At 36.5% G+C, this 24356-nt stretch overlaps 3 protein-coding genes across 3 annotated transcripts; all 3 read right to left on the bottom strand.

The window, feature by feature from the left end:
• Positions 1 to 4012: 4012 nt before the first annotated feature.
• On the bottom strand, positions 4013 to 4936 carry LOC105995402 (olfactory receptor 5B2-like). Its single transcript, XM_013029112.1, has one exon. It carries the CDS (start codon positions 4934 to 4936, stop codon positions 4013 to 4015), a length of 924 nt encoding a protein of 307 aa, XP_012884566.1.
• Positions 4937 to 14846: 9910 nt separating this feature from the next.
• Positions 14847 to 15767, bottom strand: LOC105995314 (olfactory receptor 5B3-like). The gene has a single exon (XM_013029020.1). It carries the CDS (start codon positions 15765 to 15767, stop codon positions 14847 to 14849), a length of 921 nt encoding a protein of 306 aa, XP_012884474.1.
• Positions 15768 to 22433: 6666 nt separating this feature from the next.
• Positions 22434 to 23357, bottom strand: LOC105995405 (olfactory receptor 5B3-like). Its single transcript, XM_013029115.1, has one exon. The coding sequence runs from the start codon at positions 23355 to 23357 to the stop codon at positions 22434 to 22436; it is 924 nt and encodes a 307-aa protein (XP_012884569.1).
• Positions 23358 to 24356: the final 999 nt, after the last annotated feature.

Raw genomic sequence — 24356 nt, 5'->3', positions numbered from 1 at the left:
GTTTTCCTAACCATAACTGAAAGCTCATAGTGAATCTTCCTATCTGAGGTCAGCTTGTAGATATTAAAAATGATCATCATTTCAAATGAATAAATGATATCCAACAGAGTCCGGAGTGCATTAACTCTTTGTAAAACAAATGACATTGAGTCATTTTGGGATTTAGGAGGATAATGGGATCTGTAGAGACTTAGATTGCCTTGAGACCACTGGAGATTATGAAACAATCTACAGCTCTTACCCTATTTTCCTGGCAAATAAGCAATTAAGTTGTCTCTAGGGGCCACGCTATTTATTTGTAATGTGCCTGTGTGTTTTGCATTATGTATTTTCCTGTTCTGAAAAAAATTGAAATTATAATCAATAAGGACAGCATTTTTGATATATTGTTCTAATAAGAATTTTGTCTAGTATGTTGTCAGGTATATGCTACACAATCACCAAACAAATTCATCTGTGTTTCTCTCTGAAAATATCCTCTCCCACCTACATTGCAAGTAAACTGTTTTTAACCAATTAATTTTTGTCTTTTGTAGACTAGACTGTCCTAAAGTATATTCCAGAATGTGGTCCGTGAGTCTGGTACCTCTCATTCATTGAAGTTCTACATCTACCTTCACAATTGGTTTGAAGGCTAAATCATGGTGCTCCAGTATCAGATCCTAAAATATGGTGGCTGTGGATATTACCCTTTGTGACAACAACACTGCAGTTTTTATTAAATTGCAATTATCTCATCTCACTATAAGAGATTGATCCCTATCTCAAGATCTCATAGATCATGAGATAAGATTATTCTGAGTTATTAACTGTGTTCTAACTGTAAGTAGTAATTCCTTCTGAGACCTTGGGGAAAATGGCAGATTGGGGGTAGTTCAACAGCATATGGCTCTCAGACCATCAGAGTATCAGTTCTTCTTGGTCATTGTGGGGTGGCCAATCCTGCACATTTCAGCTTGCCAAATTCTATAATTGCATGGATTCAATTCCTTATAACAAATCTCTCTCTTCTTCTCTCTTTTTGGCCCTTTTTTTCTTTTCTGGCCCTTTCTGTATCTCTGTCTCATAAATGAAACTATTATATAATTACTAACCTAACAGAAAATTATTACAGAATATTCTGTACATCTGAATACAAACATACTGGAAACATAGTTAATGAACAAAATTCTAGAATTAACACAACACCAAAGGTCATGAGAAAGAAGAATCTGAATATTTGTCTAGCTAGTGTAGAGAAAGAATTCAGAGGTAATAATTTCCAGCAAAGAAAACTCCAGGACCAAGATGTTTTAATTACTATTGCTTTGTATGGATTTGAAGTTTGATGTTGTTATTTCTCCAACACTGTTCTACCTGATACAGTTCACCCTCATTAACTGGGGTCTCATGTTATTCATATGAATTTTTTGTATTGCTTTTTCTAAATATTGCATTGAATTTGTCAATTTATCTGGGCAGTATTGCCATTTTCACACTATTAATTCTTCCAATCTAGGAGCATGGAAAGGTCTGTCCATTTCCTTAAATATACTTCAATTTCTTTTTCAATTTTTTGAAGTTTTCACTATAGAAACCATTCATATCTTTGGGTAAGCCCTCAATGGATGAATGGATCAAGAAAATGTGGTATATATAAAAATGTATATCTATATCTATCTATATAAACATACACAATGGGATTTTACTCATCTATTAGAATGTTAACACCATTTGTAAGGAAATGAAAACACTTAAGTGTTAAGTGAAGTAAGCTAGGCCCAGAGAAACAAAGATTGACTGATTTCCTTCATTTATAGTAGATGGAATGTGCCTATAAATCTATAAGTAAACACATTGGGCGATATGCAAGTGGTTACAAATGAATTAATTGAAGTATAATAGACTTTATGGAGAGAGAAAATAGCATACTATCTTAGAAAGACTGGGTCAAATCCCAGCAAAATCAGCATCAGGAAATGGGTACATCCAAGATGTGGAGGTGGACCCAAAGGGAGAGCGGTATACACTACACAGTTTAAAGAAGTAAGGGAAGGCTTAGGTCAAAGAGGTCTGAGAGAGTTGAAGGAGGTGACACTGATCAAGATGCGTTGTACTGAGAAACCATGTTGTTAAATGGCATCGCCTTTGTACAACTACTTAGGGATAATAAAAAAAAATTAAAAAGTTCCAGGAACAGATTACTTCAGTAGTTAACTTTCTCTAATGAAAGTGCCATAGTAACATATGATTTTAAAGCTGAAGGAGACAAGCGATTCCTATGGCAACTTAGAATATACATGGAAACTCACAATGTATCTTTCTTTAGAGTTGTGGGAATTCAAAGGTTGAAATCTCACTGACCTAAAATCAGTGATCTATCAGAGCCAGATCTCTTCATCAGCTTTTGGAGTCAATTCATTTCTTGTCTGTCTTATCCACCAGTGGTGATCTTAAATCATTGGCTAGTGGTCACATCATGTCTGTATTACTTTGAAGACTTTTCTCTTGTAAAAGTTCAGTTTTTCAAACTGTGTTTGATGAGGATGCACAGGATTATTTCTCGGGAAAAAACACAGACACAAATGATCAATCATTCTTTCAATTCTTAATTTAATCACCTCTTCATAGTCCATTTTTGGGCTCCAAGTGTCATTTTGAAGCATTTCAAAAACAGCATATGGATCTTTGCTGGGCATTATTGAGCCTGGCCCCAGGGTCATATGGTCACATTCTACAGTATCTGAAGATTTTTCTTGAGTCCAAAATAATTACCAAATTAAATAATTATTTGATAATTAATTGTTTTTCCTGCAAAACCAAGAAGAGTGAAGGAAGGCGTCAGAATGTTGAAAGGGGTGACATTGAGATATATTGTATTCAAAAACTGTTTTGTTAAATGGCATCTCCTTTGTACAACTACTTAAATATAATAAGAAAAAGAGAAAACAATAAGAAAAGCACAGTGGCACACTAGAAAAACTTTGTTTTGGTTAAATTAATTAAATTTATTTAATTAAATTAACAAATTAAATAATTATTAAATAATTATTAAAATTCTTAGATAAACAAAGGAGAGGCAACAATGCTTGATAAGAAATGTACTCATTACCTTGCTCATGTAATTGTAACCCCTCTGTACCATATTTTCACAATAAAAAAAGAACACTTACCATAAATAGAGAAGTAAATATTGCATTATGATGTTCCTTCACAAGGGATAGTATAGATATTATAATATAATCTCATATTACAAAGACTGAGATGTTGAAGACTCCTATTTTGTAGATGCAACAAACTGTACCCAGATATATAAATCCAAGTAGTTTTGTCCATTGCTTCTCTAGAAAAAAAAAACTGAAAATATGACCATTGTGCTGTGTACGTGCTAGCTATGTCGACTATGATGTACATCAAGGTCATATTCTCCCTGGAATTTTTAAATTATTTCAATTAATTGTGTATTATCCATGTAGTTCTTCTCTTCTCCTGTAAAATTAGATGCTAGCTTGTGACACAGTTACTAGCTGTACATGCTTTATGAATTTCATGATAGCATTTAACTGATGTATTCCTAGCCACTTATTGAGATATAAACTCTTGGTAAAGTGTATGAGCATGCTTGGGATAGTCCAGGTGATAGGTGGAACTTCATGTATTCTGTTAGGTGTGCTCATTCATGTAATTGTTCTGTTTGAAGGGAGGAGTGACAGCTGCACAGGAATGTGTGGCACCAATCATTAGGAGTGTCTTTTGACAGAAGGAGCTAGAAGTATATTATTATGCAATTTTACTACCACAAGGCAGTAGTTTAAAGCTATCTGACATTAAAGTTGTTCATTCAAGACCAAAGCTCAACTACTCTATACATAAGTACTTTATTAATAATTATTTATTGAGACTCTACTGTGAATCTACTTAATAAATTGAATTTATGTGTGGGTTTCAAATATAATACAGGGCATGGAGGAGTCTTGAATGGAATAAATGCAATATTATGCATCCCAGAAACTGAAATGGGCAACCATAAGGACTATTTTCCCTTCAACAAAATCTTTCTGAATGCGTTGTTGACCTCCTTGTTCCTCAGGCTGTAGACTACAGGATTCAGCATGGGAATGATCATCGTGTAAAACACAGATGAGATTTTGGCAGTGTCCATAGAATGATTGGAACTGGGCTGCACATACATAAATATACTCGTTCCATAGAAGATGGAGACTGCAGTGAAGTGGGAGGCGCAGGTGGACAAAGCCTTCTGATGTCCTGTTGTTGAGTGCATTCTTAGGATGGTGAGAAAGATAAAGATGTAGGATATCCAAATAATGATGAGAGCAAAAAAGATATGGAAACTCACTATATAAACAAGGACTAGCTCACTAACCCGTCTATCAGAGCAAGAGAGAACCATGACTGCTGGGATATCACAGAAAAAATGATGGACCACATTAGATTGACAGAAGGAGAGGTTGAATGTGTCCCCAATGTGGATGGAAGCATTCAGGAAACCAATGGCGTAAGAGCCTGTGATCTGACACAAACACACATTCGTTGTCATGGTGGTGGTGTAATAGAGGGGCTTACACACTGCTGCGTAGCGATCGTAGGCCATGGAGGCCAACAGGTAATTTTCCACAGTAGTAAAGCCTGCAAAAAAGAACATCTGAGCAGCACAAGCATTGTAGGAGATGACCTTGTCTCCCATAAGGAGCTCAGCCATGACCTTAGGAGTGACAGCTGAAGAGTAGCAAAAGTCCACCAGAGAGAGATTACCAAGGAAGAAGTACATGGGGGTGTGGAGACGAGAGTCCAAGAGAATCAGGAGGACCAGCCCCAGATTCCCAACCAGCGTGATGATGTAGACGATGAGGAAGATGATAAAGAGAGGGACCTGCAGGTTGGGGTCACTGGTCAGTCCCAGCAGGATGAACTCTGCCACCTTTGTTCTGTTCTCCATCAAGAGATTTGAAATTGTCTGCAGAGATGAAGGAAAGGAGAAAATGGTAAAGAAATTGAAATAGAGGAGTAGAAGTACAGTGACATTGTAACAATAGCTTTGTGTTATGATTACTTAAAATATCATTTTCTTGACAACCAAATTTCATTAAATGTGTTCTAGGGTGATACACTATCAAGTGTAAAGAATCTTAGTAATCAGCTGTACAACTTTATAGTTTTTAAATTTTCTAAACAGATATATAGATAATCGGATGACGAGAAAATGGCTCCTATGGAAGAATCTATCTGCCAGCCATTTCCCTGGTGCCTAGAAAAGCTGACTCTATTTGCATACTTGCGCCAAACTACTGCACTCCTCCCAGCCCTTTGATGGTTGTTCCTTGTCTTCTGTTAAGAATAAGCTTGATTGGTTGTTATTTTCCTGTAAACTATGAAGCACAAGCAGTTGAGTAATTATTCTAGTAACACATTCATATTTGTGTGAGCACTAATTGGCAATCTCATCTCTGTACCCAAGCCAAATTAACCTATGCCAAGTAGTTCTGATTCTATGGGTCTAAAGTGAATATGAATCAAATTGAATTTACTTCCATGTATCCTTCTTGATTGTCTCTTTTAGTTCAAATTCAGTGTTTATTGGTTCACAGTGTATTTAGTGAGTGAATAATTTTAATTTGTAATTTCATCTTGGTGATGATATATTTGACCTGTGTTGGAAATAAAGCAAACAAACACAAATCCAGAAGAGTGAAATGATTGCTTTCACTCTCAGAAGTGTTTACCACAAATTAAAAACCTAGAACCATTTGTCACTAGCACATCTACATATATTTACAAATGATAAACACTTGGCTAGTTTTGGAATGAGCTTATTCTTTATGCAGAGTTTGTACGTTGAGAATAATGTGGTAGCGACTGTAAATGAGGTCACGTCTTCATATGTGGCTAACACAAAGGCTGAGGCTCTTGACAGACGTAGATATCAGACATTCCATTGTCCACCTAGGAGTCACAAGTCATAGCATAATTCCACTAAACATCTTATGTCCATCTGTAGTGAGAAGTTCAGGTTCCAGGGGGAAAATTCACTAAGGTGCTGTTACATAAGAGATAATAACATTTGGAGTATTAGCCACAGATGGTATTTGATAGCTCCCGTGTTATTAACACATGTCATAAGAGTCTTTTAAATTGTGTTTTTATTGTCTTTAAGTAGTTGTACAAACAGATTTCAACTCACCATGTCAGTTTATGAAAAGAATATATCTTTTTATTATCTTCAAGTGGTTGACAAAGGGGATTGAATTCAACAAATGAGTTTACCGGTAATGCCTCTTGGTTGGTGTCACCAATGTCATCAATCTCTTCAATTTTTCCCAACCCCACTCATCCCCTCAAGTTATCTGGTTCCATCTTCGCAGGTGTACATTGGTATTGTGACTGCATTCTCCCATCCTTTCTCTCTTCATCGGTCTGCCTCCTTCCCTTTGACCCCTCCCCCCCCCACACACAACACCTAGGAAGTTCTCACTACCTAGAATTCATTTTGTTAAACTGGAGTCTTCCTCTGTGTACTGTATACCATACTTGAGTTAAGAGATAATGACTTTTATGTTGTTTTGTTATGGAAAATGCCCATGTTTAGTTTCCCCATCCCAATTTGCCTTTTGTCCTGCACTAAAGCTTACTGATCTTGTCTGTGTTCATCAGTATTTCTCTTTCTGTCCTTACTCCAAGAATATCAGTATTAACTCTTACAGTTACAGTGAGACATTCTTATTCAAAATTTCTTCCTTAACAGAAGTGGTTCTTTCTTTTTTTAAAGTAAGTTTTTTATTGTGAAAATACCATGTAGAGGGGTTACAATTACATGAGCAAGGTAATGAGTACATTTCTTATCAAGTATTGTTGCCTCCTCCTTTGTTTTTCCCTTACCATCCCTGCCCTCCCATCTCCATGACTACATCCCCCCCCACACTCAAAAGTTGTAAAGTTTGCTTTTTGACATAGCGTCTTATACATCTCATTGTTGCAATGGGTCCACCTGTATCCCTATTAATGTACTTATAATGCACTATGTGATTCTCTTTTTTCTTTTGTATGTTCTTCCCCCACAGTATAACCCTTGTTTTCACTGTATTTGATTCTGGTGTCCTGCATTTTGTATATACATTTATTTATAATTTGGGGAGGGGAAGGGACATAACAAAAAGCTGAAATAAGGAGTATTTCAGAAACTATTTGATGCTCTAAAATTCTACAGACTGCATGAGGAAGAATCAATATTCACAAATTAAATTCACCTTCCAATGAAAGCATGTGATCATGGTCATAGTGTTGAGAGGCATTTACAACCTGCAAATCCATTTAAGTTATGTGTGCAATAAAGAAGGATAATTTTACTCTTCAGGATTTTACTTCTTTCTGATTTTTGTGTGGGTCTTTAACCAACAATCAGATCTAAATATATAGTGTACAAAACAAAGTTACCCTTTAATTATTGTATCTTACCTTTCCTGCTCATGTGTTTTGGAATGAAATATGATTATTTCACACGAATCACTAGTGTCCATAGGATAGATCTTTTAAAGTTCATACTAAAATTATTTAAAATATGCAAAAATATGTTACACTTCTCATCATAATGCTTATAGAAAACAGAGGTATGACACTTTGCTAGAAGAGATAGCACAGGTAGGTATCATAATAGTGATTTTTTTTTTTTTTTGCCAGTCCTGAGGTTGAACACAGGACCTAGGTCCTGACCCTACTTGCACTCCAGGCTAGTAGTGCTCTACCACTTGAGCCACAGCTCCACTTCCAGCTTTTTCTGAGTAGTTTATTGGAGATAAGAGTCTATGGATTTTCCTGCCAGTCTGACTTCAAAGCTCTATCCTTAGATCTCAGCCTCCTAAGTAGCGAGGAGTACAGGTGGGAGCCACTGATCCCTGGCATAATAGTGATTTTTAAATTATTATTTTTTAAATAAGCACTATTGGGAAATCGTATTGTTGAAGACATACTATTAGAAAACTACATGATTCCTTTCACATTGGCTCAAAATGTTCCAACTTTATGGGACATGAGATGTGGAGAAATAGTCAGTGTGAGTCGGGTTCTAAATCTGCCACAAATTCTTTCTGCACTCTTGGAAGAGTCACTTACCTCCTCTTGTCAAATGAACATGATTGCATTCCTTCTAGCTCACTATTCACTATTTGTTTTTGTCTGCAAAAACAAAACAAAACAGAACAAAAAAACACAAATGAGAGCTTTGTAACACATTCGGTGAGGAGGTGGTAATTTAAAAGTCAATCCATGTAATGTTACCTTTGATGTTTTTCCTGGTCATGGCTGAAGGTACACAGCAAATCCTCAGGTGAGAAGATCTGGATGCACTCCCAATGCTGCCCATTCACAGGAATAAATGATGACCAGCAAAGCACATCATATAGCATGCTCCTTCGAAAACGACTTGATGTTGAGTCATATTGGGATTTCTGATGCTAATGGAAGGTCTGTAGACAATTATAGAGACTTGGAGATCTCTGGAGATTTCTCCGATGAGAATACCTAAGTCTTCTCACTCAGCTATGCGAGGGAAGAAGCAATTATCCTGCCTAAAGGGAAGAAACTGGTTATTATCCGTTGCAAAGTAAATTTACTTCTAAATGGCAAATAGAAAACATTCATAATGTTTAAGGGTTACAATGAGGTTTTGTGTATTTGAATTATGGGATGTTTAAATCAGTTTAAATATTATCTCTTCAAATACTTGTCATTTGAGGGATTATTTTATTAGCATACATTAGTTCTACAAAGAGGGTTTTAGTGTGACATCTCCCTGCATGCATCCAATGTACCTCAATCAACGTCGATCACTCTCCCTTACCTTCTCCCTCCTCTTAAAACAACTTCAACAGATTTTAAAATTCTATGTTCATACATGTATATATAGTGCTGCCAAGATATTTGCCCTATTTTACTCTCTCCCTTACTGTTGATACTTATCCTTCCAATAGAGTATGTTTTACTTTCTTACCATTCCTTTCTTTAAACACACATGACCAAAAAGTTTCACCCTGGTATTTCTCCTATGCATCACACACACACACACACACACACCCTTCTCTTTAGCTTTCTCTTTTCTCTTCCCTCAACACCTTATTATTCTACAACTTCCAGTGAGATTCCGCATGCTTTATTACACTCTGGTCCCTCTACCCCTTTGCTTCCTTCTATTCTATCATGTTCATGAGTTTCATTTTGCTCTTTTGTACATGCATTCTTTGTGAAGATCACATGGTGATCTATAGCTGTGAGTTTGTTTCTGGATCTTCTATTATACTTGTATAGATGGAGTGATTTTTCTGGTTTTTGAAATTATATATATGAAACTATATATATATATATAGATAGATAGATAGATATGGAAAGAGGGGGGTTGCGGTTGCCTGTTTAGAATTTCAGTTAATCTGTAGATTAATATATATATATATATATTAGTGTAAAGATGCTGTACAGAGGGATTGCAGTTACATGAGCAAAGTAATGAGTTCATTTCCTATCAGGCATTGTTACCCCCTCCTTAATTTTTCCCCTACCATTCCTTTCCTCCCTAGCATGTTCACAATATTAATTCTGTTGATTCATGAACCTGAGAGGTATTCCATCTTCTAGTGTATTGTTTGATTTCTTTTTGCAGTGTTTTATAGTTTTTCTTGTAGGGATCTTTCACCTCATCATTGGAGTTTATTCATAGGCATTTTTGTAAACTAAGATTGTGAATAGGATTATTTAGCATTATTATTATTTAGATTATTATTAGTATATAGCAAAATGACCAATTATTATATGTCAATTTTATATCTTGCCACTTTGTTGAAAGTGTTAACCTAATCTAAGGGATTTGGTGGGATATTTAGTGTCTATTAGTTATAGGATCATATTGTCTGTAAACATGGATAATTGTTATTTGTGTTCCTTTTTATCATGCTTGGTATTGGTGGCTTTTGCCTATAATCCTAGTTACTCAGGAGGGTGAGATCTGAGAATTGAGGTGTGAAGCCAGCTCAAGTAAGAAAGTCCATTTTTTCATTATCTATGAAAAAATTCTGAAGTGGAGTTGTGGCTCAAGTGTGGCTTATTGTTTCCAGAAGTGTTGCATTTCTCTGTTTACTCATCTTTCCTGTATTTCTTTATTGTATTTTCCTTATTTGAGGACGTTTTGTGGTTTGGGCTTTTAGTCTTTTGAAGTCATCCCAATGGGATAGTCTCTGTGCCTTGCCCCCTTGCCCTCTGCCCTTCCCCTGGGCTGGGTTTTCGATGGCTTGATTTGCCTTTTCACATCACTGGTGTGGGGATGTATCTCATCTCCAATGCCCTCCTCAATTCAAAATGTCGTAAAATAGTTGCATAGAGTAGGATACCATTGGTAGCTTATCTACATATCCAGCTCCATTAGATATACTAGGGTCTGAGTTTTTGTTTAGTAATGTAAGACCTGTCAATTTGCCATCTTTCTGGATACAGTTGGTTACTGGCTGAGTTCTCTCTTCAAAATGATCTGTACTTCCAGTCTCAGGGCCAACTCTGGTATCTGATTTAATGCAATCTCTCTAGTGGGTCGGGTGGGGGGCTCTGTTTCTCTTAAGACTCCTTCTTTAGTTTTTTTATTATGAAAATACCGTACAGAGGGGTTACAATTACACGGGCAAGGTAATGAGTATATTTCATATCAAGCATTGTTGCTTCCTCCTTTGTTTCCCCTTCCTATCCCTTCCGATCTCTCCTCCCCCCTACTCTCCTCCCCCATGCCAAAGTTGTAAAGTTCCTTTTTCGACATAATGTCTTGAACGTCTCATTGTTGCAATGGGTCCACCTGTATCCCTATTTAAACTATTTGTTTGTTCCCTTCCCCTCCATAAATTATACCAACATCAAATGCAGTGAAAGCAGGGGTGCCTAACTTGAGTTGTGTTATATGTGCTGACAGTACCTCTTGGTAAGATAGAGGAAGTTTCTACAGCTGCTGTTCTCTTTGTGGGGAGAAATTGTTCCTGCTGTTTAGTTTCCACACAGCCTGGAGCTATGAGGAGCCTGCTCAGTTGGTCACCAGTCCTCATGAATATATATTTAGCTCTTTTCTACTAGGTGAAATTCATTTTTGGACCTACTTGGACCCACTTGGGCAGTGTGGGCAGCCACTCTGGGAATGGGTGGAGTGGGTTGTAACATGTTTTGGCAGTGTTTGCCCATTGGACCCACTGAGTAAGTGTAGCTCAGGGTCATGGGTGTGGGTGGTGTAATAAAAATATTCAACAACCCTTTTCCATGATACATGGGGTAAGAGTTTCCATTCTTTTAGCTATTTAATATAATGCTTTTAAATCTTAAAAAGACTATTGTGTCAAGAGAAATATAATCCTAGACCAAAAGATCCACTGGATGTCTCTTAGCTCTAAAAAGCACAGAAAATTGGGAGGATACAAAAAATATAAAATCAGTTGCTATTCTCTACAGGAAAAAAAAAACTTGGCTGAAAACGAAACTAGGAAAAAGATTCTAAGCATAATTTCCTCAAAAATTACCAAGGCATAACATTAACCAAAAATGCAAAAGACATTTTAGTGGAAACTGTAAAGCAGTGATCTCAGAATTGGAGAAGATAGTGGATGATTGAGAAATATTTTAGTTTTAAGGAGCAGCAGAGTTAACATTGTGAAAGTGGCTGAATTATCAGTGGCTATTGATGGATTCAGTGCACCTTTCCTGAAAGTTTTAGTGACATTATCCACAGGAATAGAGAAGAATTTAATATTTCATATGAAAGCACAGAAGTCCCTGAATAGCCAAAGGAGCCCTGAGCAAAAATAACAATGTTGAGAAAATCATAATGCCAGATGTAGAAACTATATTTAAAAACCCTAGTAGAAAACACCAGTAACAAATCAGCTTGATAGTGGCAAGCAAGCAACATGTAATTAGAACAGAGGCTCCCCAAATAAGCCTATACACCAGCTAATATTTTAGAAAGGAGCCAAAAATTACATTTGAGAAAAAAGCCTTTTAAAATAAGTTGGGCTGGTAATACTGCAAATCGTCCTACAGAGGACTGAAATTAGATACCTACATGTCACTCCATGTAAAAATCAGGTCACGGTTGTCCAAAGACCTTAACGTAAAATCTGGCACTGTTAAACTGGTAAAGAGGTGCATTGGGACAACATTTCAAGATAGAGTCATAGTCAGTTGTTTTCTAAATATGGTTCAATAGCTCAAAGAAACATTGAAAAAGGACAAGTTGCAGCCTTGTGAAACAAACACATAATACATTAAAATCATGGCCTAATTTTGGTAGTTATTTGCCTAAGAGGAAATAAATACTCAGAATATAAAAATAACTCAAATAATAAATACCAAAAGAGAAAACACACACACACACACACACACACACACACAGAGAAGACGAGAGAGAGAGAGAGAGAGAGAGAGAGAGAGAGAGAGAATCAAAAACAACCCAACCATGAAGTAGGTAAATGAGCTAACTCAATATGAAGAAGTAAAAATGGCCAATAAATACATGGGAAAATTTCAACCTTTGTAACCTCATAGAAATGCAAATCAAAGTTACATTTAAAGATTTTATCTCACTTCAGTCAAAATGGTTATCATCAATGAAACAGAACAGTAGAATCACCAAATACTGTTTATAAAGAGGGTAGATGGAAGGATAGAAATAAGATTGTAGTGGAGGGAATGAATTTTTTCAAAGTGCACTATGCACTTTAGATATTTTGTTCTTTGGCAATAAAAATTTTTAAATGGTTGTGTAAAATAATTGAAAAAGATAAACTAATTCATATTAAATGTCATATTTTTCATATGTATAGGCATGCATATATTGTTAAATGTTCAAAGGTGACTCACATACTTTTTTTCACTGTCTAATATGTTTGTCCTCAAGTTTGGACTCAGAATAGGAGGGAAAGAAAAAAACATCATATACAAATTCAAATTTTTACAACACAATTAAAAATACTACATTATGCCAGGTGCCAGTGTTTCATGCCTATAATCCTAGCTACACAGGAAGCTGAGATCAGAGGCTTACAATTCAAAGCCAGCCTAATCAGGAAAGTCCATGAGATTCTTAGCTCCAATAAATCACCAGAAAATGGGAAGTGGCTCCATGGTTCAAGTGGTAAAGTACTTGCCTTGAGCTGAAGAGCTGAGGGGTAGCACCCAGGCCCAGAGTTCAAGCCCCACGCCTGACCAAAAAATAAATACTACATTATGACTCTTAAACACTACTCTATTGAGGTTGTCCAGAGAGACAATGTCAGTAAGATATGTAAGTACCTATAACAAGACATTTGTTATAAATTGGGCTCATGTGCTTATGGAAGATGTAAGCCAGAGAATGAGATAGCTAGGGTGTAATTCATTCTGATTTCAGTGACTCAAATAAGAAGTAGTGAGGTGTAACGTTTGTACATATTAAAGACAGAAAGTCCAAGAACTAAGAGTTCTGATGTCCAAGAATGAGAGGAAATGAATGTACCAATTAAAGAGGACAGAAAGAGAATTTGTCATTTTCAGCACTTTCTTCTAGTTGAGTGATTCGTAGTAAAGCTGAGATGATCCACCCTCATTGATTAAGGGAAGATATTCTTTAGGACTTTCCTTGAATTAAATAGTGGTCTACTTCAGAAACATCTTCAAAGGCATAAATAAGCTCTTTTTTTATTGTGAAAATACCATATAGAGGGGTTACAATTACATGGGCAAGGTAATGAGTACATTTCTTATCAAGCATTGTTGCCTCCTCCTTTGTTTCCCCTTACCAACCCTTCCAATTTCTCCCTCCCCCTCGGCCAAAGTTGTAAAGTTTGTTTTCTGACATAACGACTTGTACATCTCACTGTTGCAATGGGTCCACCTGTATCCCTATTTAAATGATTTGTTTTTTCCCTTCCCCTCCACAAATTATACCAACATCAAATACAGTGAAAGCAGGGGTTATTCCACGGGGGAGGGACATACAAAACAACAAATAAATCATCTTATAAATATATTAGAAACAATCGCATGAAAGAAATAACATTTGAGTCCTTATCTTGGAGTTCATTTCACCTAATATCAACTTAGCTGACCTTTTCTGCTTGACTCAGACATATACTAGTTGTTGCAAATAAGGGAAACCATGGGGCCTATTCTCTTTGGGCCTGGCAAATAAGCTCTTTTTGAACAGTGTCACTTCCTCCCTTGCTTTCTCCTTTTTCCCTCCCGTCCTTCCCCACAAGTTGGAGAGCTCATTTTCAACATGTCTAGTGAGCGTCACTGCTGCATTTGTTCACTGCTCAAAAAGAAATGTACTCATTACTTGACTTACGTAACTGTAACCCCTCTGTATATCACCTTTACCATAACAATGAAAAAAACCAAACTACTAGCTCTCTGGATATCCCTTGATTGAAGTAAATTATCACATAATAAGAACTCCATAACGGATCATCTAAAAGCCATTCTGCCATCTTAGTCACACATTGCATTTAATCTCACTGACCATCTGCATGCATTTCAACTATACATGTAGCTATTTTACAGAAATTTGCATTCATCTGGCAATGGAAAAGCTTTACAAACAATAGTTGAATTGGTAACATTTTAGACAGGCCTACCAAAAAATATCATAAAAATTCCCATTCCAGTAGTATGTTTTCTAGTTCTATTGTTCCTCCTTTCCCCAGACAACCAGAAAATGAAGATGCAAATACATTGCACTAGGGACTTGAAATAATGTGGATTTTAAAATATGACTCAGTACCTGGACTGAGAGGATGCAAGAGGGATGGATATAAGTATTATGCAGCCCCAAGAGGCAATGTAAAAACCAAAAAGATTACTTAGCCTACAGAAAAACATTTTGTGAATGCATTCTTGACCTCCTTGTTCCTCAGGCTGTAGACCATAGGGTTCAGCATGGGGATGACCATCGTGTAAAACACAGATACAATTTTATCTGTGTCCATGGAGTGACTGGAGCCGGGCTGCAGGTACATAAAGATAACAGTCCCATAGAAAATGGAGACTGCAGTGAAGTGGGAGGCGCAGGTGGACACAGCCCTGCGATGTCCAGCACCTGCGTGCATCTTGCAGATGGTGATGAAAATGATTGTGTAGGATATTAAGATTACCGTGAGAGCCAAAAATATATCAAAGCTGGCTACATAAATAACAACCAGCTCATTAACATCTCTAACAGAACAAGAGAGAACCATAATTGCTGGAATATCACAGAAGAAGTGATGGACCACGTTGGACTCGCAGAAGGAGAGACTGAATGTGTCCCCTGTATAGATGGATGCGTTCAGAAAACCACAGATGTAGCAACTTACAACCAGACCTGCACACATGTTTCTTGTCATGATGGTGGTGTAATGGAGGGGCTTACACACTGCTGCATAGCGATCATAGGCCATGGAAGCCAACAGGTAATTTCCCACATTGGCAAATGTTGAAAAAAAGAACATTTGCATAGCACAAGCATTGTAGGACATGACTTTGTGGCCCATAAGCAGCCCAGCCATGGCCATGGGAGTGATAGATGAAGAGTAACAAAAGTCCATCAGAGACAGGTTACCAAGGAAGAAGTACATGGGAGTGTGCAGACGAGAGTCAAAGACAATCAATAGGACCATCCCCAGGTTCCCAACCAGAGTGATGATGTAGATAAGGAGAAAGGCAATAAAGAGAGGGACCCGTAGGTATGGATTGTTGGTCAGTCCCAGCAAGATGAACTCTTTCACCTCTGTTCTGTTCTCCATCAGTGCTATCTAAGAACTATTAGAGATACTGCACCTGTTAAAAAGCAAATGTTACAAATAAATTGGAGTTGAAACATATAAATAACAGTATGCTCCTCAGATGTAGTAATCAATTGTACTTCAAGATTTTACAAACTAGAAGCATGAAGCTGGAAGCCATTTTGGTGCGTTTCTTATAGAGAGGCTTATGTTCTGTTCATTATGATGAGTACCATGTGTGTAACAAACATTTTCTCATTGTTAACTAAATGCAAACAAATCAATAAATTGTCAAAGCATCTTCTAGTGGTCAATTGACTGCCAGAGCTCAATAGAAGCTGAAAGTTCCATTTCTGCTCTCTTGTCAAGAAATTCTTCAAACCATTCAAATGTGTCTGTACCCTTTAGTTAATATTATGAGTTTAGCCAAAATATAGACACAGCCCAAATTCCCCACAATAGATGAGTTGATCTAAAAAATGTGGTACCTATATACAATGGAATTTTACATAGCCATTACAAAGAATAAAATAATGTCATTGGCTAGGAAATGGATGGAACTAGAACAAACCATGTTAAGTGAGGTAAGCCAAGATCAGTGAGACAAATGGCACATGTTCTCTCTGATATGCAGAAGTTAGATCTAAAATGCACTGGGATATGAAAAATTATACAGGATTCTAGATACATAGAGGGAGACCAAAAAAGGATGCTCTTAGGAGCGAATCACAAACATGCAATGCCTAAATGCCTCTTCATATTTATATAGAATAATACACATACTAAAATGAGCTCCTAAGATATAAAAATGGAAGACTTTTTTCCTTTTTCTTTCTTGTTTTAATTTTTAGGGTTTTTTCCCCTGATGATTCTGTCTTCTTTACCTTATATATAGTGTATTTATGTGTATATCTTTGGGAAGGCACAGAACTCGAGGAAAAAGGGCAAAGAAGTAGAGCAGTGGAGCTCACTCGACACTGGTGAAAGTGAACTATACAACTCATGGGTGGAGAAGGGAGGGAGGGACTGGGAGAGAGAGAAGGAGCAGACTACCCTGTATGAAAGGAAATAAACTCATTACCTGACTCATGTAAATGTAACCCCTCTGCACATCACCTCTATAATAACAATTTAAATTTTAAAAAACAATCACAATTCACACTAGGTATAGCTTCCTCTGCCTGCCCATGTACTGAACTTCTTACTAATGATATGTATAGCATACAGAACTTACTTGTTGGAGAAAAACCAATCACAGAAAGATTAGTCTCTTTCTTTCAGGCTGTAGTCAATATATTTCAAAATCTTTAAGGCAAGGGCTGTTCACATGGATTAATTCTTAAAAGTATCATGAATTTTTTCTGTTTAATGGAGTTGCTTCCTTCCTCTGCATTTAGAAAATAAACTGATAATGCAACGTAATTCACAGATGGTGACTGAAAACATCAAACAAGAAAGGTCTTCGAAAAACCTGGAGGAGAGATGAATAGTTAAAACTCTGCCAATATATTTTTTATCTTGTGTGCTCTTCCTGACCATGAGTGAAGACTCATGGTCAATCTTCAGAAGAAGATATGTATTTACTAACAAGGGTTATTGTTGCATTAAAAATAATGGCTAATATGTCATGGTGTGTAGTTCATCTTTTCTCAAATGATATGGTATGGCACCATATTAGTTTTTCAGGGGCTAATACATGGAGATCTGGAGAGAGTTACATAGACTGGAAGAACGCTGTAGAATTCCCCTGTGAGACTACCTGCAGCTCCAAACCTTACTTTCTAGGGATGTAGTCATTAAAACATCTATAGGGATCAAGTTGGTTGTTTTCATGTGTACTTATGTTTTTGTGTGATGTGTCACTTATTGATTGCATGAATATTTGAATTAATTTTATTTTCCACCACGTAAGACCAGCAATGTTTGGTGTAGGAACCTAAGAATTTTGTTAAATGTAGGCTTTGTAATCATTTCTGTACTCAGCTGAAACAGTTTATTTGATCTTCTGTTTAACCAGTGCCTCTCCTCCTTATAGCTGTAATAAGAAAAACATATTAACCATGTAATTCTGCTACAATGCTTTTTACTACAATTTTGGAGTACGTGGTCTTAAGTTGGAAATATATGTTTAGTAACTGATGTTCATCCTTAGTGTTGGATATTTTTTGTTGAAGAGTAATAGAAATGATTTTTATCATTCTTCAGTTAAGTAATATTTTTGTTAACTGTCCTGGTTGGCTATTAGCAGCAAGAGTGATATAAATATTTAATGAAGCAATTTTGTGCAAATATCTGATTTTATGTGATATGAGTAAATAGAAAGGTGTCAGGTTGATTTGTTAAAGGTTAAGTGATTATTCATTTGAATAGGAAATAGTTACATTGCCTGTTTTTTAAATTTAGCTTTAGTTTTTCTGAACTTCAAAAGGTTGTCAAAGGAGGTTACAAATGAACACATCCACCCAAGTGTCCAGTGCTTTCTGTTCATCGCTCCTTCCATCATTATCCCCATTTCTCTACCCCCCACACTCATTTCACATTTCCTACATCCTTTATCAAACAGGGACATTGAGTTATCTTGATGTATTTGTCCTGCTTCCCTTTAGATTTATCCATATCCATCCCTCTTTATAACCTTGTTTCAGCTGCTTGATATTCCCTTTCATTAGATTGCCTGTTAAATTTTTAAAGGTTTGATCACATGTATGGCTATTTTCACTGTGTTTATTCTGCCAGACCACAAGTATTCCTTCTTGGTATTGTCTTCTATTTCTTCCTTCAGAATTCCATTATAGAGATTCTTCACTTCCTTAGTTAGCTTTATTCTGTGGTATTTTAAAAGGGTTTTGTGAAAAAGATTGTTCTCATTTCCTTCTTTAATTTTTAAATTTTTAAAATTTTTAATTGAAAAAGTGATGAGCTGGTGTGTTACCGTTACATAGGTAAGACAATAAGTACATTTGTTTCCATTACCCCCATATCTCCTACTTACCCCTTCTTATTCCCCCGCACCCATTGTAATGTTCATATCCCACATAGTGTCAAGTGAGTATCAGTGTTGCTGTGATTCATCCGTTGTTCTGCTGTTTTGGTGACTCCCATTTCATATTGCATTGCTTATTATGCAAAACATGAGGTACAAAAAGCTAAGAGAAACTATATACAGGGTCTAATGAGAACCTCATTTCCATAAGTGGTTGATATGCTAAAAAAGCTACTGATTTTTGTGCATTGAGTCAGTGTCCTGTTACTGTGCCAAAGGTGTTCCTCAGCTCTAGGAGTTTTGCAGTAAAGTCTTTATGGTTCTCTATAAACAAAATCACATCATTTGCAAACAGGGATAATTTGATTCCTTTCTTTCCAATTTGGATAACTTTTACATTGTTATCTTGATTATTTCTATGCCTGGACTTTTCAGTACTATATTAATCAGAATTGGAAGTTTTCTGCCAGTAATATAATTTCAGCTACAGGTCTTTACATATTTTTTCAGCTATATATCTTTAGACATATATTGTATTTGTATCTATTAATAGGTAGATGGAGATCTACATAGATATCTATATGTAATATCTATCTATCTATCTATCTATCTATCTATCTATCTATCTATCTATCTATCTATCTATCTATCTATCTAGGTAGAGCCTTCATTATATTGAAGTATTCTTCAACATGGCAGATTCCTAGCTTCTCCAAAGCCGTTGTTAACATAAAAGGTTTTGTCAAAGGGTTTTTGTGCATCTATTGAGGGTGACACTATAGTATTCAATAGTGACTTTGGTTAAATAGTTTGATAAAAGCATTTTTTAGTCCTCTGCCTTCTTCCAGAAACCAGAATAACCAAATATCCAAACACTCTTTCTTTTCTGTCTTTCAAAAAGAAGGGCTTCATATAGCTGAAAACTGAACCAGGAAATCTCTTTATTAATGAGAAGAAATAATCTTCCTTAAATTTAGGAAGAAGAGAGAGCATTGAAGAAAATAAAATTAGAATAAAACATTCAGAGATAATGTAGGGTATATCTATCCTTAAGAAAGTATTTTGTATGGACACAAGAGGTTTTTCTTTGTTGTTGTTGTTTGTAATATACTATGTGTGGTTTGTTTTGTTTCTTTTGTCCATTCTTCCTCCTATGGCCTATCCTCTGTTGTCACTGTATTTGATTTTGGTACCCTGGTATTGTATATATGTTTATTTGAATTAGGGAAGGGAAAGGAAGGGGAAGAACAGAATGGTGAGAAAAAGGACAAAGGCAGGGGGAAACCAATGCAACAGCAATACACACAAGACAATAGAAAAGAAATGATTTTGTGTCCTTTAGTTTGTATATGGTTCTCCTTCAAAATGTAAAATTATTGATAAAAGACTTTCCAACATAAAATATTTTTTAGTTGCTGCAATTTTGTTATGTTACAGATATTTTGTCCCCTAAAAATAATTATTTTTAAATATATTTATTTTATTACCTTTAAGCAATTAAACCACCGTGTCTCAATTCAACATGTCAGTTTATGGGTAAAGCACATCACCAGCCGCACCACGCTCTTCATCATTTTCCCCTCCCTACCACAACTCCACCCACCCCCTCAGCTCAGTCATTCTGTCTTCTTACATAGGTACATTGTGTATTATGACTGCATTCACCCATTCCCCTCTCCTCTCCGTTCATTTACCCCTTCCCCTTAAATCCCATCCCCTGTAGAAAAGAAATACTTTTCCTTTATGTTTTTTGTCTTGTAAAATCATCTGTTAATTATTCAGAGGGCATCCCCACCTTCATGCCCCATATTTTACTACAGATGCATATGGACCTCTAGGCATTTTCATATATTTTTATATTTTAGATCTAACTTCCACGTAGGACAGAAAATATGCCCATTGATCTTCAAAGCTCGATTGATTTCATTCAACATAATCTTCTCCAGATCCATCATTTTCCCTGCAAAAGACGTATTACTTTTCCCAATAGATAAAAACAATTCTTGTGTGTGTGTGTATGTGTGTGTGTGTGTGTATGTCTGTGTGGGTATATGTGCATGTGTATGGGTGTAACAATTTCTTGACTTACTCAATTTATATATATAGAGAGAGAGAGATTGTAAAAAGTAATTAAAGCAGATAAACTAATTTTTATTAAATGAGATTAATTGATATGTATATGTATATTGTTAAAATATGCACAGATAAAACACATAATTTTTATTAGTATAATAAGTTTTGTCTCAAAGTAAGACTCCTAGACTAATAGGGAGAGAAATAAAAATATGATACATATGTTTATACTTTAATACCACAACTCAAAACCTAATTACAACCCTTAAGCATTAATCTATTAATGTTCTGCAGTGAAATTGAACAACAGGGCATGAATAAACCTGTAAGAATACACTTGTGGAGCTGGGAAGGTGGCTCAGTGGTAGAGCGCTTGCCTTGCATGCATGAGGCCCTGGGTTCGATTCCTCAGCACCACATAAGCAAAAAGAAAAAAGCCGATCAAGTAGTAGAGTTAGCCTTGAGCTGAAGAGCTGAGGGACAGCGCCTAGGCCCAGAGTTCAGGCCCCACAACTTGACCCCCCCCCAAAAAAAGAATACACTTGTCATGGGTCAGACAGAACACATGTGATTATGGAAGCTAAGAAGGGCCATACTCTCCTTGTGTGTGTGTGTGTGTGTGTGTGTGTGTGTGTGTGTGTGTGTGTGTGTGTGTGTGTGTGTGTGTGTGTGTGTGTGTGTTGGTCCTGGGACTTGGAATCAGGGCCTAGGTGCCATTCCTGAACTTTTGTTCTCAGAGCTAGTGCTTTACCACTTGAACCACAGAACCACGTACAGCTGTTTTTGGTAGTTCATTCTCCAATGAGCCTCACAGGCTTTCCTGCCTGGGCTGGCTTTGCACCATGATCCTCAGATCTCAGCCTTCTGAGTAGTTAGGATAACAAGCATGAGCAACCAGCACCTGGCATGGTTGGGTTTTAATTCATTCTGAGTTGAAAAATCTGAGTGGAGAGTGAAGGGTGATGAGCTTAAGACTTACAGATTGAAGGTCCAAAAATTAGTAGCTCTGAGGCACAAACCAAAGACCATATGAGTGTTCCAGTTAAAGAAGACAGAGAAAGATTCAGACATTTCATAACTCTTCTAGTGGAGAGAATCACAATGGATTGGATGATAAACTTATTAGATTAAATAGTTCACTACAACAGAACATATTCATAAGCACACTCACATGAAATACTTAACTAGTTGAGTATCCTTTCATTGAGTCAGATGATCATAAAATAACCACATAACAACCACATAATATAAAATTCTGCCCTATTAAGTCACAAACATCTTCAAACACACTAAACATCAACATAACTTTCAAATATCCATGTGCTTCTTCATGTAGCTATTTTTACATTGTTTTCATTACAAGAGAAAATTGAATTGAAATAAATTATAACTAGTGCTTATGATAAGCATATCTAAAATACCATAAAAATATGCACTCAAGGATAATCTTCCTATATATGTAATGTTTCCCTTTTTCCAGACATTTGGCTATTGTAGATTAAGGAAATTACTTCAGACATTTGAAATCATGTGGGTTTTAAAATATGACTCAGGGTACATACTGAGATGATTCGAGTGTAATGAATATGGGTATTATGCATCCCCCCAAATAAATGTGAAAACCATAAATATTACTTTGACTTTAGAAAGTATTTTGTGAATGCGCTCTTGACCTCCTTATTCCTCAGGCTGTAGACCATAGGGTTCAGCATGGGGATGACCATCGTGTAAAACACAGATACAGTCTTGTCAGTGTCCATGGAGTGACTGGAGCTGGGCTGCAGGTATATGAACATAAGAGTCCCATAGAAAATGGAGACCGCAGTGAAGTGGGAGGCGCAGGTGGACAAAGCTTTCTGATGTCCGGCACCTGAGTGCATCTTGTAGATGGTGATAAAAATGATCGTGTAAGATGTTAAGATTACCATGAGAGCCAAAAATATATCAAAGCTGGCTACATAAATAATAATCAGCTCATTAATACGTCTCACAGTGCAAGAGAGAAGCATAACCGCTGGCATGTCACAGAAAAAGTGATGGATGATATGGGACTTACAGAAGGAGAGACTGAATACGTCACCAGTATAGATGGCGGCATTTAGAACACCACGGAGGTAACAGCTTAGAATCACACCTGCACACGTATTTCTTGTCATGGTGGTGGTATAGTGGAGGGGCTTACACACTGCTGCATAACGGTCATAGGCCATGGAGGCCAGCAGGTAATTTTCCATAGTAGCAAATGCAGTAAAAGAAAACATCTGAGCAGCACAAGCATGGTAGGAGATGACTTTGTCTCCCATAAGGAGACCAGCCATCACCTTTGGTGTGATAGCGGAGGAGTAACAGAAATCCACCAGAGATAGGTTACTGAGGAAGAAGTACATGGGGGTGTGGAGACGAGAGTCCAAGAGGATCAGGAGGACCATCCCCAGGTTCCCAACCAGTGTGATGATGTAGATGATGAGGAAGGTGATGAAGAGGGGGACCTGCAGGTCTGGGTCACTGGTCAGTCCCAGCAGGATAAATTCTGTCACCTCCGTTCTGTTCTCCATCAACGTTATCCAATCCAATGTTATCAAATGTTCTTCACCTATCAGGAAAAAAATCAAGTGCTTCACAAATGGATTGAAATATGAGCAGTATGCATTTCTTGGATGTAGCAATAAATTGTACTTCAAGAATCTTTAAATGTAATCATGAATTGAAGCCCAATTTAGTGCTCTGATTACATAAAGGGTTAATATTGTTCAACAACTAGGTTTTTAATTACCACGTGTGTTATTTAAACATTCTTCACACTGATCCCTAAATATAAACAATTTGACAACTTGAAAAGTAGACCACATGATTCTATTAGTGCATTTGCTTTGCTAAATATCAGTGAAAGTGACACTTCCATTTTACCCACTTCCCCAGAAATATGTCAAACTATTTAGATTTACATTCTCTGTAATTGCTACCTAATAAGTTATGGAAAAGTTTCTAATTCAGCTCAAGCATATTACTTCATTAACTTATTTATTCAGACCTAAAGAAAGATCATTTTATTATTATGGCTTTTTGTTTATTTGTGTTCTAATGAACTTCTTATGATAGGTAAATACATTTTAAAAATAAAATCAACAAGTAATCAATCAGAGTGTCATTTGTCTTGCTTTTGGTTCATAGTTTTGCAGAAATATCTGAGAAGTTCATGGCAGCCACAGAATTTTCTACAACGGAAATGTTGACAATCACTCCACAGATTACTTGAGTTTGCTATTTTGTTGCTGTTTTAATTAAAACAGTGATATCATGTCTTCCGTTAAAAATAGACTTGGAAAAAATTATATTAAGTGAAGTAATCCAAGCCCAAAGAAACATAGGTCCCATGATTTCCCTTATTTGCAATATCTAGTATATGTATGAGTCAAGCAGAAAAGGTCAGATAAGGTGATGTTAGGAAAATGAACCCTAAGATATGTATTTTAAATGTTTTTTTCTTTCATGCATTTGTTTCTAACGCAATTATAAGATGATTTCTTTGTTGCTTTGTATGTCCCTCCCCCACA

This window comes from Dipodomys ordii, unplaced genomic scaffold (genome assembly GCF_000151885.1).
Source record: "Dipodomys ordii isolate 6190 unplaced genomic scaffold, Dord_2.0 Scaffold117, whole genome shotgun sequence".
In the NCBI taxonomy this organism is placed as follows: Eukaryota; Metazoa; Chordata; class Mammalia; order Rodentia; family Heteromyidae; genus Dipodomys; species Dipodomys ordii.
Note: the sequence above shows the minus strand (reverse complement) of the source record. Positions and strands in the feature narration are given on the sequence as shown.